At 35.6% G+C, this 14,461-nt stretch overlaps 1 protein-coding gene across 1 annotated transcript in view; it reads left to right on the forward strand.

Moving 5' to 3' along the window:
• Positions 1 to 879: 879 nt before the first annotated feature.
• The window catches only part of LOC128997929 (TBC1 domain family member 5-like), a 63,640-nt gene continuing 50,058 nt past the window's right edge, over positions 880 to 14,461 (forward strand). Inside the window, exons 1-3 of the mRNA XM_054423766.1 lie at positions 880 to 1,159; positions 5,317 to 5,440; positions 10,769 to 10,855. Coding sequence (XP_054279741.1) covers positions 1,132 to 1,159; positions 5,317 to 5,440; positions 10,769 to 10,855 — 239 coding nt within the window. The 5' untranslated portion in view covers positions 880 to 1,131. The remainder of the gene's footprint in view (positions 1,160 to 5,316; positions 5,441 to 10,768; positions 10,856 to 14,461) is intronic.

Genomic DNA, 14,461 nt, shown 5'->3' on the forward strand with positions numbered 1-14,461 from the left:
ATGGGGGAAATTTTAATAGGTATTTTAATGTATTATACATACTGATTTATTTTAAAAGTTAAACAAATAAACTAAATATTCATAGAACTTATATCCTCACCACATAATAGAAGGCTCACAACGGCACGGATTTTCCTCATCTCTACCTTCTCCTACTGTATTTTTAAATATAAGCATAGACTAAACAACACAAGTAGACTTCTCATCCCATTGTAAATTTTGAAGCTCGTTTTTCATGTCAAGTTCATGTACGCCACACTGGGCGCTAGTGTCGACGAAATTTTGTCTCTATTATTTTAGGGTTAATTTCTTGATTTGTGCTTTACTGTTTGGTTAAATAACTAGGGGACAATTTATTGTTTATGATTAGATCGTATTATTTGGTTAAACGAGGTTTTAAATGACTGTATTAACGGGAAACAAATTGCAAACAAAACACGACCTCTACATAAACCGTACAGAACTAACAATAAAATTGTCTTCAGCTGTTCCATTAGGATGAGAAATCTACTAAGGGAGTATGTTTTTATCTATGATATAAGACACGAGGCTCATAGGCACTATGATCTGTAGAGTAAGTGAACCTTCAATATTATTTACGAGGCTCGTATAGACTATGATCTGTAGAGTAAGTAAGCTATGTGTTTTAAGAATTGTATATTATAGTCAATGGAATTACATATTTGGAGGCTCATAGTGTCTATAATTTGTAGTGTAAGTGAGCTGTCCCCCTTCGTACTTCGTATATAAGCTCAATGGGCTTGGGTATCGACGAAAAAAAATTAACACATCACATCGGCTGTTTGTTTGTTGCTTTTAGTTTTGAGCTTAGAGCTTAGCTTTGACTTAGTGTCAACTGTCAACCATATGAAGCAACTGCCAAGTACCAATTTTATTCCTTAACACAACACTAAGTCTTCAGGCCTTGTTCGTGATAATTTGATTTTGATTATTTGGATTGGATTAATGCTATTGCAAGTGTTTGATAGGTTAAGGAACCAAAAGTTAAATTTCAACACTGCTTTACCGTTTTGAGTTGTTAGGTCGACACAATAATTAGTAGGTTACTGCTCATGTCCCATTCAAAATCTCTGTGTTCTACATATTTTAAAGAGGAATTAATTAGTGTTAATGGAAAGTCCTCAGTTAGGTCTACCTGGTAAGGAAGTCCACTTATGTATACACATATTTTTAATGCTTAAAATGTAATGAGTAATTAGTCAAGCAAGATCACTTCTGGTCAAGTTAGACACATCTAGGCTAGACCCAGCAAATACTAGCTTAATTGTTTACAGCTTGGAATGGAAATCTAAGTAGTCTTTAAGGTTACAATTCGAATTCGGCATTATCGGATGAAACATTAGTGAAATAACTTATAACTGACATAGGCTATGACATAAAATAAGGTTACTAACCTGTCGTCAATCAGTTCTACATTTGTCGTAACTTAAATGACTATAGATTCTGGGTTAAAATCCCATTTTCAAATCTTTCTCGGGCGCACAGTTTCTTTACTGGGCTACGCTAATATTGATTGAAACTATTGAATTGAAAATATTGATTAATAATCGATATTTTAAAATATATCTATTATAAAACTAAGCTATCATAACCTAACCTAACCAACCAAACTTGCTGATGGTGAAAAAATCGCATGAAGGTTTACTAATCGAATCGATCGTTTCAATCAATATTAACGTAGCCCAGTTAAGAAACCAGTGGCGGTTCCAAGGGGGGGGGGCTACAGGGGCTAAAGCCCCCCCTTGGACTCTGGAAAAATAAATTTAAACGTACATTTCGACCTTAAAATACGTAATCTCATAAAACAGACATCAATGTAGTTTTCATTAAACAAGCGATGGCAGGAGTAGTATTAAGTCCCACATAGATAAACTTTGTGGACACTAGCACAACGAATAAAACAATATTACGCTATGGAAAGTTGTACGCATTATCAAATTTTACAGCAGTCAGCTGCAGGTCAGCTGTTGACATGCTAGGGCAAAGGCAAGCGCCGAGCGTACGAGCGAGGACGGGGAAACAGCTGATTTCCTGATGTTCCATAGTTAGTTGTCAAATTGTCTGCTAGCCACTAACTTTACACAGGCATCAATCAGCAATCAGCGGTAGCTCCAGTAGCCTATTACCATTGACTATATAAACACTAGTGTTAAAGTTTATATAGTCAATGCTATTACTGAATTCGATACTATACATATTGTGACAGATCTATGAAATGGAGAAAAACGTAAAGTTAAAAAACGTGTCTACTTGCTTGCATGACATATAACAGGTGAAATGGGAGGTTTTAGGACAATTGGGAACAGTTCTAGCCGTTAGAAATGGCTTTATAAAGTCACCAAACAGCTTTTAGGAGATGGATTCGTAGTCTACAGTAGGCTTATGTTTTGAAATTCATGAATGCAAGTTCGTCATAGTTTGAGTTTAAAATGTCTACAACTTGCTCATGACAAAGACAAATAACAGGCGAAATGAGAGGTTTTTGGACAGTTATAGACATTAATAATGGCTTTAGAAAGTCAGTAAACTGCTTTTTTAGGAGGATATTGCCATAGCCTACAATATGTTTGAGATTTATGAATGCAATTGTCATAGTTAGTTTTAAAAATGTCTACTTATTCATGACAAATAAATGGGGAAATGTGAGGTTTTGCACACAGTTCTAGTCGTTAAAACTGGCCGTAGAAAGTCACCCAAGGCTTTTAGGAGGATACAGTGTGTTTTGAAATTCATTAATGCAATCGTCATAGTTTAATTTTTAAAATATCTATTTGCTCATGACAAACAACAGGTGAAATGGGAGTTTATGGACCATTGGGCACGGTTTTAGGTGTTAAAAATGGCCTTAGAAAGTCACCAAACGGCTTTGAAAATTTCAAATTTTCCCGACCCCCGGACCCCCCTGCTTTATTGGGGGGTACTCCCCCCAAGCCCCCCCCTTGACATGGTCCTAGAACCGCCACTGTAAGAAACTGTAAGTAGGCCTACCCTCTTTCTCTTCAGTCGTCAATTGTCAAACACATATTCGTGCATTTGCCATTGTCAAAAATACTTCATACTTAACCCATTGGGGAAGGAATTAATGCGCTACCTGCAGCACCCTCTGGCGGCAATTAATTTTACCGAATTTGTAGACTTTTACTCCAACTGCTATAGAAAGAAAACCTTAGGTAATAAATTAATAATTCTTTCACCATTTTGTTCACAGTAAAATTGTCTACAGAAAAGTGGTAACTGGATAGTCAATGTTCTAAAAAAAAATATATATATATATATATATTAGGCCTAAAGATTATAAAATTAAAAATTTTAAAAACAATATTTTGAAAGTAAACTTGATATACAAATTCCAAGATTAATCCAGACACCAAATAACACTACTATTATAAAGTTCAATCGATTCCCTACGTAGAAAAATCAAAAGTTGTGTAACTTACTTTTATAAGTAATAAAATGTTTAAAAAATTGTTTGTTTACCTTACCGCAGCTGATTTTTGGTGATATGTGGTTTCCATGGCAACACAAAATTGTTTATTATTCACTAAAATAAATGAGTAAATACTCAAATCAAGAAGCAATATATTTATAAACATTATAATAGTAAGAAGAAACAAAAAGGGCGAAAAATTATAATAACTAAATAACAAATGGCGCTGCCTAGCGGTGACATGAGCGGCACTCGTAAGTCGGCCGCCGGGGCTGCAGCGGCCGTACGAGTAACGCTCGTAAGTCGGCGCCAATGGGTTAAACATTTGGTAATTATTTGATATAGCCTATCTACAATGCGATATCTTGTAATTTTTAGATGTCTACTTACAGTATTTTTCACGGTGAATCCAAAAATGCAATTAGATTTAGTCGGAGAGATTCCTAAGTGGGCGTACAGTTTAATAATTAATATTAAGCTTCAGTTTTATTAACTTATTCACCTAAATGTGGTTTGGACGAGTCCAAGTTCTAGTGGCGACTAACACTGAAAGGGGTGGAATAAAAAACGTGAAATTAACAACCAACAATAAATACAAAACAAAAACAATAATGAATAACAGTGAATAAAAATATTAAACAGCAATAAACAGCATAAACAGATAATAAGCAGCAAGAAATTTAAAGTAACAATAGCAAAAACAGGACACTTGTTTAATTTTGTATGTTTTTTGGCCCATTAGTGGCACCAGCAAGGTAAATTAACTTTCACATAATCTGGTTCAGCACAGAGCCGACCCGACTTCTGAAGGAGGCAGTTGAACCAGAGAAGAAGTCGATGTGCGTAGCAATTTGACTCTCTAGTCGATGTAATCTGGACAGGCCGCTGAGGTAGGCGAAAAGTGTCGGCTGGGAGCGACGCTGGAAGGAGGTTCTGGAATGTGCCCCTCTAAGTACAGCAAGGTCAATATTCGACAATAGATCAGGGCAGTCGATAAGGGAGTTGATGAGATTGAATAGGAAGACTGCATCAAAGATCATACGTCTAATGTGTAGTGGTTGAATCTCTAGCTGTGCCTTAAGCTCCCGGATTGGTGTGTCCCAATATCTGAAGCCAAGCCTGGGTCCAAGCATCCTTATGAAGCGATCTTGTGTTCTTGAGAGCATTTGGATGTGTCCAACCTGATACAGAGACCATATTACAGATCCATATTCTAAGATGGGGCGAACCAGGGATTTGTATAGGATCACTTGTGTATATGACGACCTGAAGTTTCTTGTGGATCTGTATATATAAAACCCGAGAGCCCTGGCCGTTAAATGAGCTATATGCTGGAATGGGCTGAGATTTGGTGTCATGATAATGCCCAAATCTTTCACTTTGTCAAAGATTTGGGCATTATCATGACACCAAATCTCATAATGGTAGCATACACATATACCTCACATTGACATACACTACTCGGTATATAGGCCTACCAATAAAAAGAGGACAAAAAGTAAATTAATATTTATATCGAGAATGAAATATTTTAAACGATACCTAAATAGGTAAAAATAGGTCAAATATCAAATTAAAATTTCATCCGATTGTATATCTCTGCGGAACTGTACCCGTCTTAAGTTTCCATAGGTTTAGGCCTACTTAGGTATTATACTCTTTAATGAAACGGTTAGTCAGGAGCTCCATCGTTCCGTTTTGATGGTTATTGGCTAACAGAGAAAACTGTCAACGTAGAAAAGGTCCAATTATCAAGTCATACCTATGCATAAGTCTGTTTTTGCTCTTGCAATAGCTGTGAGAAAGCTTTCAAACCACTTTTGAAAACCTCTGACAAAACAATGGTTTTGACATATTTTTTGTCCCAGTGGGTGGTGATCTCTGTTTGGAAGTTGACCAAAATTCTACAGTAGATGTGGTAGAATCAGGGAACGACGCAGAAATCAGCTCGTCCAATAGCAGCCCTAATCAACATCAAGTGAAATACTATGAGTGAGTAGAAAATCATTGAGTTCAGTGAGATTGTGTCACTATAGTGCAAGGCTTCCATAGTTTTTTTTTCACTACTGATGTACTCAACTAGTTATAGTCCAGTCATATTAGGGTTTTAGGTGGAAATAATTCTCTAAGTGGTGAAACTTTGCACATGTGTAGTACCCAGTAACAACATATCAAAAATCAACATTCGTGCATGCTTTGCTACGTTCGCCATCTTGGAAAATGGCGGCCAATTTTCAACTTTTTTCCCATATATTTTACTAAGTTAACCGTTGGAAGTACAGAAATCTCGTTCGGACAAAAGTTAAAGAACACACAAAAATACATATTTTACTCATTTACATGGGTCGCCGGAAGACTGCCCCCTCAGAAAACTACCACCCCAAACAGGTTCCTACGCCATATTGACGTCAGAGACCGGGGGGGGGGGGGGGGGGGCAGTTTTCCAGTCACAGATACTCAAATTTAGTTGTCAAACCGTTCTAATCTAACCTAACCTAGCCAACCAAACTTGCTGTAACATTTCGAAATTCTGTTTTATATTCACCACATGACTTTTCTATTATCCAATGGAATTACTCAAATTAAAATTAAATAGCATGATTTGTCTAGGGGGGGTAGTATTCCAGTCGCGTACACGGCTTCCATATTGGTTAGTTGGCAGATTTTGTGACGTCACGTTTCACCTGGGGGGTAGTTTTCCGGGGGATAGTATTCCGCATCCCCATTTACATATTTTCCCTAATCTCTTTGGTTATTGAGAAAAATTGAAATTAATATATTTTGAAACATTTGATATAAGTTATATACTGTAGGCCTATATATAGAGAGAGCTATATGTGTCCCTGTGAACAAGATAACTCGAGTAATGTTCGTCCGATTTTGATGAAATATGGCCTGAAGGTCTCCGGCGGGATAACCTTGAATGAGATAACCAGCAGGATCGGGCCATGGTAACGGGGTTTTATGGGGTTAAAATTGTTTTTAGTAAGCTTATTGGTTTTGGAGAAAATTTAAAAATGTAAATTTAAAATCCCTATGTTATTCTTATAGAAAATATTGTAAACTGTTGCAGTTTGCTTGTTTATGGATGTATTTTGATCAAACCATTTACCATTTTACCACCATTACCATCGAAGTCTTCGCCGCAGTCCTTGGAGACCGGGGAATTGTCAATTCTTTTTCATCCTTCTTGCTAGCTTCTTGATTGTGTGTAGTGTTGTAGTGTGGGTGAATGTGTGATTTGTATTATGAGTGTTATTTTGTAGGAAATTTATGTTCTTCTAGATATTCTGTAATTGTGTAATAAGGTCGCTTTAAGAGGTATTGTTTCAGCTGTTTTTTGAAGTTAGAGAGCAAGTTTATGTCTTTAAGTTTGTTGGGTAAGATGTTGTATAGTTTTATTCCCATGTAATTTGGTGTTTTGCTGGTTTTCGTTAGTCTGTGTTGGTTTAGATTAAAGTTTGATTTTACTCTGAGGTTGTGATCGTGACAGTTTATTCTGAGTTGAGGTGGGTTTGATTTGATAAAGAGGATGGTTTCGTAAAGATATAAGGATGTTAAGGTGAGGATCTGGTTTTTGACAAAGAGAGGTTTACAGTGTTCTTCCCGATCAACTTGTTCCAGGATTCTGATGGCTTTTTTCTGTTGTACTAGTATTTTTTTCAGGTCGGTTTCATTGGCAGAGCCCCATGCAATTATGCCATATCTAATGTGTGAGGAGAAGAGAGCGTGGTATGCCGTTTTGCAGATCTCTTTGTTTGTGATTTTCCTGATTCTCCTTAGAGCATATACAACTTGGGATAGTTTACTGTCCAGATTTTCAATATGGTCATGCCATGTTAATCGGTTGTCCAGTGTGATTCCGAGAAATTTAGCGTTTCGTTTATCATTTCCTTCCTGTATCTGGCTGTTAGAAGTGAAGTTTAAAACTGTCGTTTTTTGTTGATTTATTTTTAGGTCTAATGAGTTGCAGGTGGCTATTGAAGTTTGAAGTGTTTCTTCTATTTTTTCCTTTTGGGTGTTGGAATTTGTTGGTGTAATTATGGTAGTGTCATCCGCAAATATTATGCAGGAGCTATCACTAGATAGGTCATTCGGAAAAGAATTTATATATATTAGGAAGAGGATCGGGCCAAGTATAGATCCTTGCGGGATTCCTTGATAGGTTTCTCGAAGTTTAGATCTGTATTTGATTTCATAATTTTGTTTAGTGTATTCTAGTTCTACAAGTTGTTGTCGGTCTGTCATGTAATTTTGGAGCCAGATTAAAGCATTATGGGTGATATTTAGTTCTTGAAGTTTCTCAACTAGTATTTCTCTATTCAAGCTATCAAAGGCTTTTTCTATGTCTAGAAAAATGCTTGTTGCTTGGAGTTTTTTTCCCAGATTGATGTTATGTCCTCGCATAGATTTGCAAGGGCTGTATTTGTTGATCTGCCATGTCTAAAGCCGTGCTGTGATTGGGTAAACTTTCCTTTGTCCTCCAGGTATGTGATGAGCTGATTATGTATTGCCTTTTCTATATATTTAGAGAGCGTGGGTAGGATAGATATTGGCCGGTAATTTGAGATGCAGGTTTTCTCACCCTTCTTAAATTTGGGATAAACTAAGGCAATTTTTGCCTTTTTATAGCCTTTTTATAGCAAGCTATCATTATTCTACTAAAAACACACTTTATTACCATCCCTGTAGCAGCAAACCTAGGTAATCGTTAAACCTAATGTAATTTAAATGGAAATTAGGTAAAGTCAAATGAGGCAAAATGGAATTCGCTTAGGCTGCAGGTTTACTGCGACGGGGGTATTTTACAGTAGCTACGTATATTTATAATGTATGCATTTCATATAGGTATAAACCTTGCTGTTAAGTGAGTTTTCTTGTAGCAGGGCCGCTACAATGGAATATTTATTTGAAAAAAATTAAACTGACAGAACTTAAACAAAATTAATGTTTTTAAAATATTAATTTCAATTTTTCTCAATAACCGTTAAAGATAGGGCAAATATGTAAAAATAAAAAAGTAAAAGTAAAAGTAAAATATTTAGGGTATTTTTGTGTGTTCAATAACTGTACTGTTATTTGATCAAAAAATCTGTATTCTCAACGGTTAGTGAAATATGAGCAAATAATTTCAGATCGGAGGCTGCCATTTTCTAAGATGGCGGCTGTAGCACAGCATGCACGAATGTTGATTTGTGATATGTTGTTACTGGGTACTACACATGTGCAAAGTTTCACCACTTAGGGAATTATTTCTAGGTAGAGGGGTATTTTTCCCTAAAATGACAGGACTATTAGTTAGTTGTCATACAGAAATCTTGTATTCTTCCCGTAAAAATGGTGAATACGGTACATTTACTAGGCTACTAAATAAAATCGATGTTACTGTTAATAGGCTTATGAAGTTTAGTATCAGACTCGGTAGTGAGGCTGAGGAGTGAGGACACTTTGCTATTTTGAGTAATATTACATATGGAACTATGAGTCCCCCAATAAAGTATGAAATAATATTGTCAATGGAATCTCCCAGTTCTTAGCCTAATCCAAAACAAGCTAGTCTATGTTTATTTTGGTAATTCCTTGTTTCAAATATGTAATATTTTGCCACTGACCTCAGCGAGATAAACTATTGTCTGCAACATCTTGTTACATTGTCTTGGAAAAAATAGTTATACTTTAAACCTCTGATCCCTTCAACAAAGGCTACAGGAATGTCTGGCGCACGTTTGTGCTGCTTGTTCTGTGGACATGACAATTAGTAGGTCCTAGTGATGTCACAACAACAGTTGGCAAAACTTTTTGTAGCTAATTTCCCCATAGGGAAGTAGTTATTACCGTAGGTGGCACGGTAAGACCTAGGCACGGGACCGATTTACTTATTCATATTGATCTCCCCAGAGGCCAAAAACACCATTTGTTCAAACTTTAATGTATATGTTAATATATATATATATATATATATATATATATATATATAGAGAGAGAGAGAGAGAGAGAGAGAGAGAGAGAGTTATATATATATATATAGAGAGAGAGAGAGAGAGAGAGAGTTATATATGTGTCCGTGAACACAATAACTTGAGTAATTTTTGTCTGATTTTGGTTTAAAGGTGTAAGGTGGAATAATCTTGAATGAGTTCACGAACCAGCATGATCGGACCATGGGAACGGGGTTTTACGGAGGGTTTTATGGAGTAAAAATTGGTTTTCCTCATTTTTGACCCTCAAAATACAAAATGTCCCAATTGCTATCAAGACCTTTTTAAAGGGATAAAAAAACCAAATAAGTTAATAAGTTATATCAAAGGGTTTTTTACAGTTATTGGTAGGCTAATGGAGAAAATCCAAAATATTGTAAATTCAAAACTCCCATGTTATTCTTATGGAGAATATTGTATAATGTTTTAGATTTTACATGGAATTTTACATGTTTTAGATTTTGTTTATGGATATATATTTTATATTTAACAAAAAAACACACTTTATTAATTTCCTTGTAGCAGCAAACCTAGGTACTCGTTTAACTTAATGTTATTTAAATTTAATTGAAAATCAATACATTCAGACAAATTGAAATTCGCTTAGTCGGCAGATTTGCTGCGGCGGGGGTATTTATTTTTTTGTTTTCATATAGGCTCATAGTGCCCTTGCCAAATTACAAACTAATAAACTTTGATTTGGATTTTAATTAGGTAGCCTACCAGTTGTTTGTCGTTTAAATTAAAATAAATACAAGCAACAGAATATCCTCAGAAAACAAATGTAAAATTGTTGTACAAAGCTTATTGTTGGAGTACAAATTGAGCAATTAATCTTGCCACAAGCCTAAACTGAGGTAGAGCAAATGACATCATCATTAGTTTAAGTGTTGTGAATTAATTGAGTGCCTTTTAATCTCATAGACTATGATCAAATTTATGTGTTGTTGCCGTTCACAATAACTTAGACATCTTGACACCAGTTTCAAATGGTTACTGTTACTGTCGGACGTAAATCATTATTTGTAAACCATTAGGAAGCACAAAAAATGCACTAGGCCTAATCATGGAGTTGTTTTTATAGTTTGTGTGTATTATGATCTAAAAGAATTCAGCCTATTTCCATTATAAACCATACAGTTTATATTAGCTTAGTTTGTTGGAAATAAAGACTGACTACTTTAGCTAGTTATGTGGTCAGTGAAATAGTATCCTATTGTATGTGCAATTAAACATAGAAACCACCAATATAACAAGCATTGTTATATTGAAGTTGAAGCCAACTTCACAGTCATGTGTTTTAAATTGAGTAAGTTTTATGACCAACTCGTTATGTTTTTAGGTTGGAATGGAGGTTTCTGCAGTCTGAGGATGAACAGCTGACAAACCTGCGCAAACGCGCGTTAGAAGGCGGGTTGAGAGCTTTTCGGTAAGAAAATAAAATACATCAACAAGTATATCTTTAAAAAGAGAAAACTATTGCCCTAATTAGTAATTTTGCCAAGTAGTAAAGTAGGCTAGTCATTTTTAGTGTAGCAGTGTGTCCAACCAACCAACAGGGGATTTCTAGACGTGAATTTTGATGGCCAGGATAAAGTCTGTGAGTTGTACTTGAATTTTACCACAGAAAACGTACTACTATACCCAGAATGCCAACCGCATGGTAAAAAGCATTAAGCGGTTTGAGAGAGCTTTGCCTGTCAATCCGTAGGCAGCGCCACCAGCGTTGCCATGCAATAGCATAGCAACGCTGGTGGCGCTGCCTACGGATTGACAGGCAAAGCTCTCTCAAACCGCTTAATGCTTTTTACCATGCGGTTGGCATTCTGGGTTATAGTAGTACGTTTTCTGTGATTTTACATGGGCTAGTGAAATCTGGGATAGTAGCCTACATGGCTGATCGTTTCCGCATGCTCTCTGTAATCAAACGGGGTTAGTAAATGTTGCATTATCCCAAGAAATGCTCGCAGGTATTGCTGCAGTTGCTGAAGATTGGTGTGATTCTGGTATTTAAACGTTTATAACAGTCAATTATTAAAATCATGTTTTTTAGAAAATATTGAAGTGAAAATCCCATCAGGAAAATGGAATTTCGCTTGAGTGTTTACTGCAGAGGGTTCCTGAGGGCATTTTGCTTTGAGGATTAGTAGACATATGCTATTAGCGAGGTTCTAAAATAGTGCAACTAAGCATTTATCACCAGGGAGATACCTCAGTGGTGTTTAACTGATTTCAAAGCAAAGCAAATGTTAATGTTAGCAAAATTTAAGTAGCCACTAAACATTTATAATTTTGGGGTTTTAGAGGTTTGTATTATTTTTAAAGAAGTCTTATTGTGGACAAGGAAAAGATGCCACATACTAGAAGTCCATCAGATATCCTGAGTGGTAGTTTCTCTTGTATCGTGTTTTTTCCCTGTCTCTTTAGTCTTTGGGTCATGGCAGCCCATGCTGGTATTCAATTCTTAGACAAATGTGTAGTTATTCAATGCTTGGTCATTGTGCCATAAGTTTCAATGGCTGGTAGGAGGGTGGGTTTTAGTAAATCATTTTTTTCTCTAGAGTTTTACAGAAAGTACTTCTTTTTTCTTTACTTTGATTATCCTATACTCTAATACGAGAAATGTTTGCTTGTATGCTTGCTTGCTTGCTTGCTTGCTTGCAGAAATATCTCGAAAACGGCTCCAACGATTTTCTTCAAATGTTGTAAATAGCTTATTTCTGGTCTAAAAACGAGTTTACTGCAGTTAGAACTGCCAACAAAAATCTAATTACGTAGAAAAATGAAACTGAAAATTACATTTTTTTTAACATTAGTTTTATGGGTTGCTAGGTAACCATGTTGGTTGAATTGAATAACAAGGAAAAAGTAAACAAAAGACTTGTAAGTAGTCTATTAGTGCAGTAGAAATAATCGAAAATATAGCTTAAGGTGGAACTAATTGCAACAGAAATGATTCTTGCTGTGAATGGTAGGTAGTATGCTTCTAATCAACATACTAAAAATATACATCCGTACTGTGGCGCAAAATACGTTTTTTGGCCGCCATCTTGAAAAAAGTGTCAAAATTTTAATATTCGTAAAAATAACTTTTTGGGTATTAAACTATAGGAAATTTAATGCAGAAAAATTTTATAATAGTGGTTATAAGCACTATTTAGAAATACGATCGTAGTACAAAATACCCCCGCCGCAGCAAACCTGCAGACTAAACGAATTTCCATTTGTCTTAATTGATTTTTAATTAAATCTAGTAATTCAGTTTTAAAAATCTTTGTACAACTTAATCTAGAGTTCTACTGGACCGATTTTATAACCTAATGGGTCATTGGAAAGGAATACGTGTAGATTTTCAAATAATTATTAAAGTTTGATTTTTTAAGATTTGCTAGGTGAAACCCGTCAACGTCGACAATTAGCTTAGGTACTGTTGAGTTTGCAAGTACGATCTTTTTAACTAAAAATCGATGATAGATAACTCCATTTTTAAACAATTGGGGTCGTTTATAATTTAGCAGTGTACTTTAGGTAAGTCCAATCTCAATAATCAATAATTCCAATGGAATCTGGTATTTCACTGAAGATTTTTAGATAAAAACATATAGGATAATGCAACTGCTGGAATACATTTTTAATTGAAGTAAAAATTAAAAAAAAACTTATTCAATTGTTTTTGTAGGGTTAAACATTTGATAGATTAATGATAACAAATATGTGCTTGCATAGCTTTGAGACAAAAAATTTTGAAAATCGGTCCGGTAGAAGAGCCAAACGAACTCGAAAAAAACAAATTTAACTCCAGTAAGTAATGTACAGGGAGGCAGTTTGTGCGGGTCGCCGGATTTCTACCCCCGGATATTTACCCCCATGAAAAAACGCCTACGTCATTTTGACGTCACGAGGGGCGGGGCTTATACACGGTCGAGAAACAGCCCGCGACTGGAAATCTACCCCGGACATCTACCCCCAGACATCTACCCCCGGACATCTACCCCCGGACATCTACCCCCGGAAATCTACCCCCAGTGGTCAGCTCTGCCGCGTATCAGCCAATATTCATTGTTGTAATTGATTTTATCAATTGCTTTATACAATGGTACTTTCATCAATGGCTCTTCGGTTAATCATTACCCTCTAATATCTAGTATTAAGCATGTGATATCGTAATATGTCATTGCTTTGTTTAACAATCTTTATCTTCCTAATAAAATAAGCTGTAACAAGCCCTTTTTCACCCGAACTACTTCACTGATATTTATGATTGAAGTGTAATTTTAAATCTTAAGATCCAGCTCAACGCAAAACGGCATTTAAAACTATATGTTAATAAAGGGCTTCTAAAGTGTGACCCTTAAGCATTTGATTCATTTGCAGACAGTGATTTAAATGGTTGACCAACTTTCACATACAGTAACAGCTAACGGCACATGCATGAGCGCGGATCGGAAGTATTTATCACAAAAGATTGACCAATACGATTTTAATACTATTTTAAGGTTCTTCCAAAAGAAGAGAAACCAGTTAATAATAATAACTCTTATGACGTACGGTATGGGAAATATTTTGTTCATTGAATTATCAACCATATTTTATAACTAACGCAATAGTCATTATTGCTTTAACACTTATTAATCATCAAAATAGCTAAAGAGCTAAAGGCTCAAAATTGTTATTACTTCAATCTATTTATCGCAGTTATATGAATTAGCATAAGCCTTGAAAGTAACCGTCAATGTCGACGGGTTTCACCTAATTCTGTTCTGTATACTACCTTAAAATACCTCATTTTAACATTTTACTGGCAGGAAACCTGCTTATTCACTTCCTATATGGTATTTTTAAGAATGGATCTTTTGAACACTTATTTATGGACATAAGTTGACAAGTTTTGTTTTAAGGCAGGATTTTCCAATAAGACATTATACATTCTTTGAATATGCGAATGTGCTGCAATGGGGGGGGGGGGTATTTAGGCGTACCGTTGATATATATTAAAAGATATTAGGCTATGCTTAAAAAATTGAATGTGGCCATT

Source organism: Macrosteles quadrilineatus, unplaced genomic scaffold (assembly GCF_028750875.1).
Source record: "Macrosteles quadrilineatus isolate MER2022 unplaced genomic scaffold, UCM_ALF_1.0 Scaffold_7__1_contigs__length_78375512, whole genome shotgun sequence".
NCBI classification, from domain to species: Eukaryota; Metazoa; Arthropoda; class Insecta; order Hemiptera; family Cicadellidae; genus Macrosteles; species Macrosteles quadrilineatus.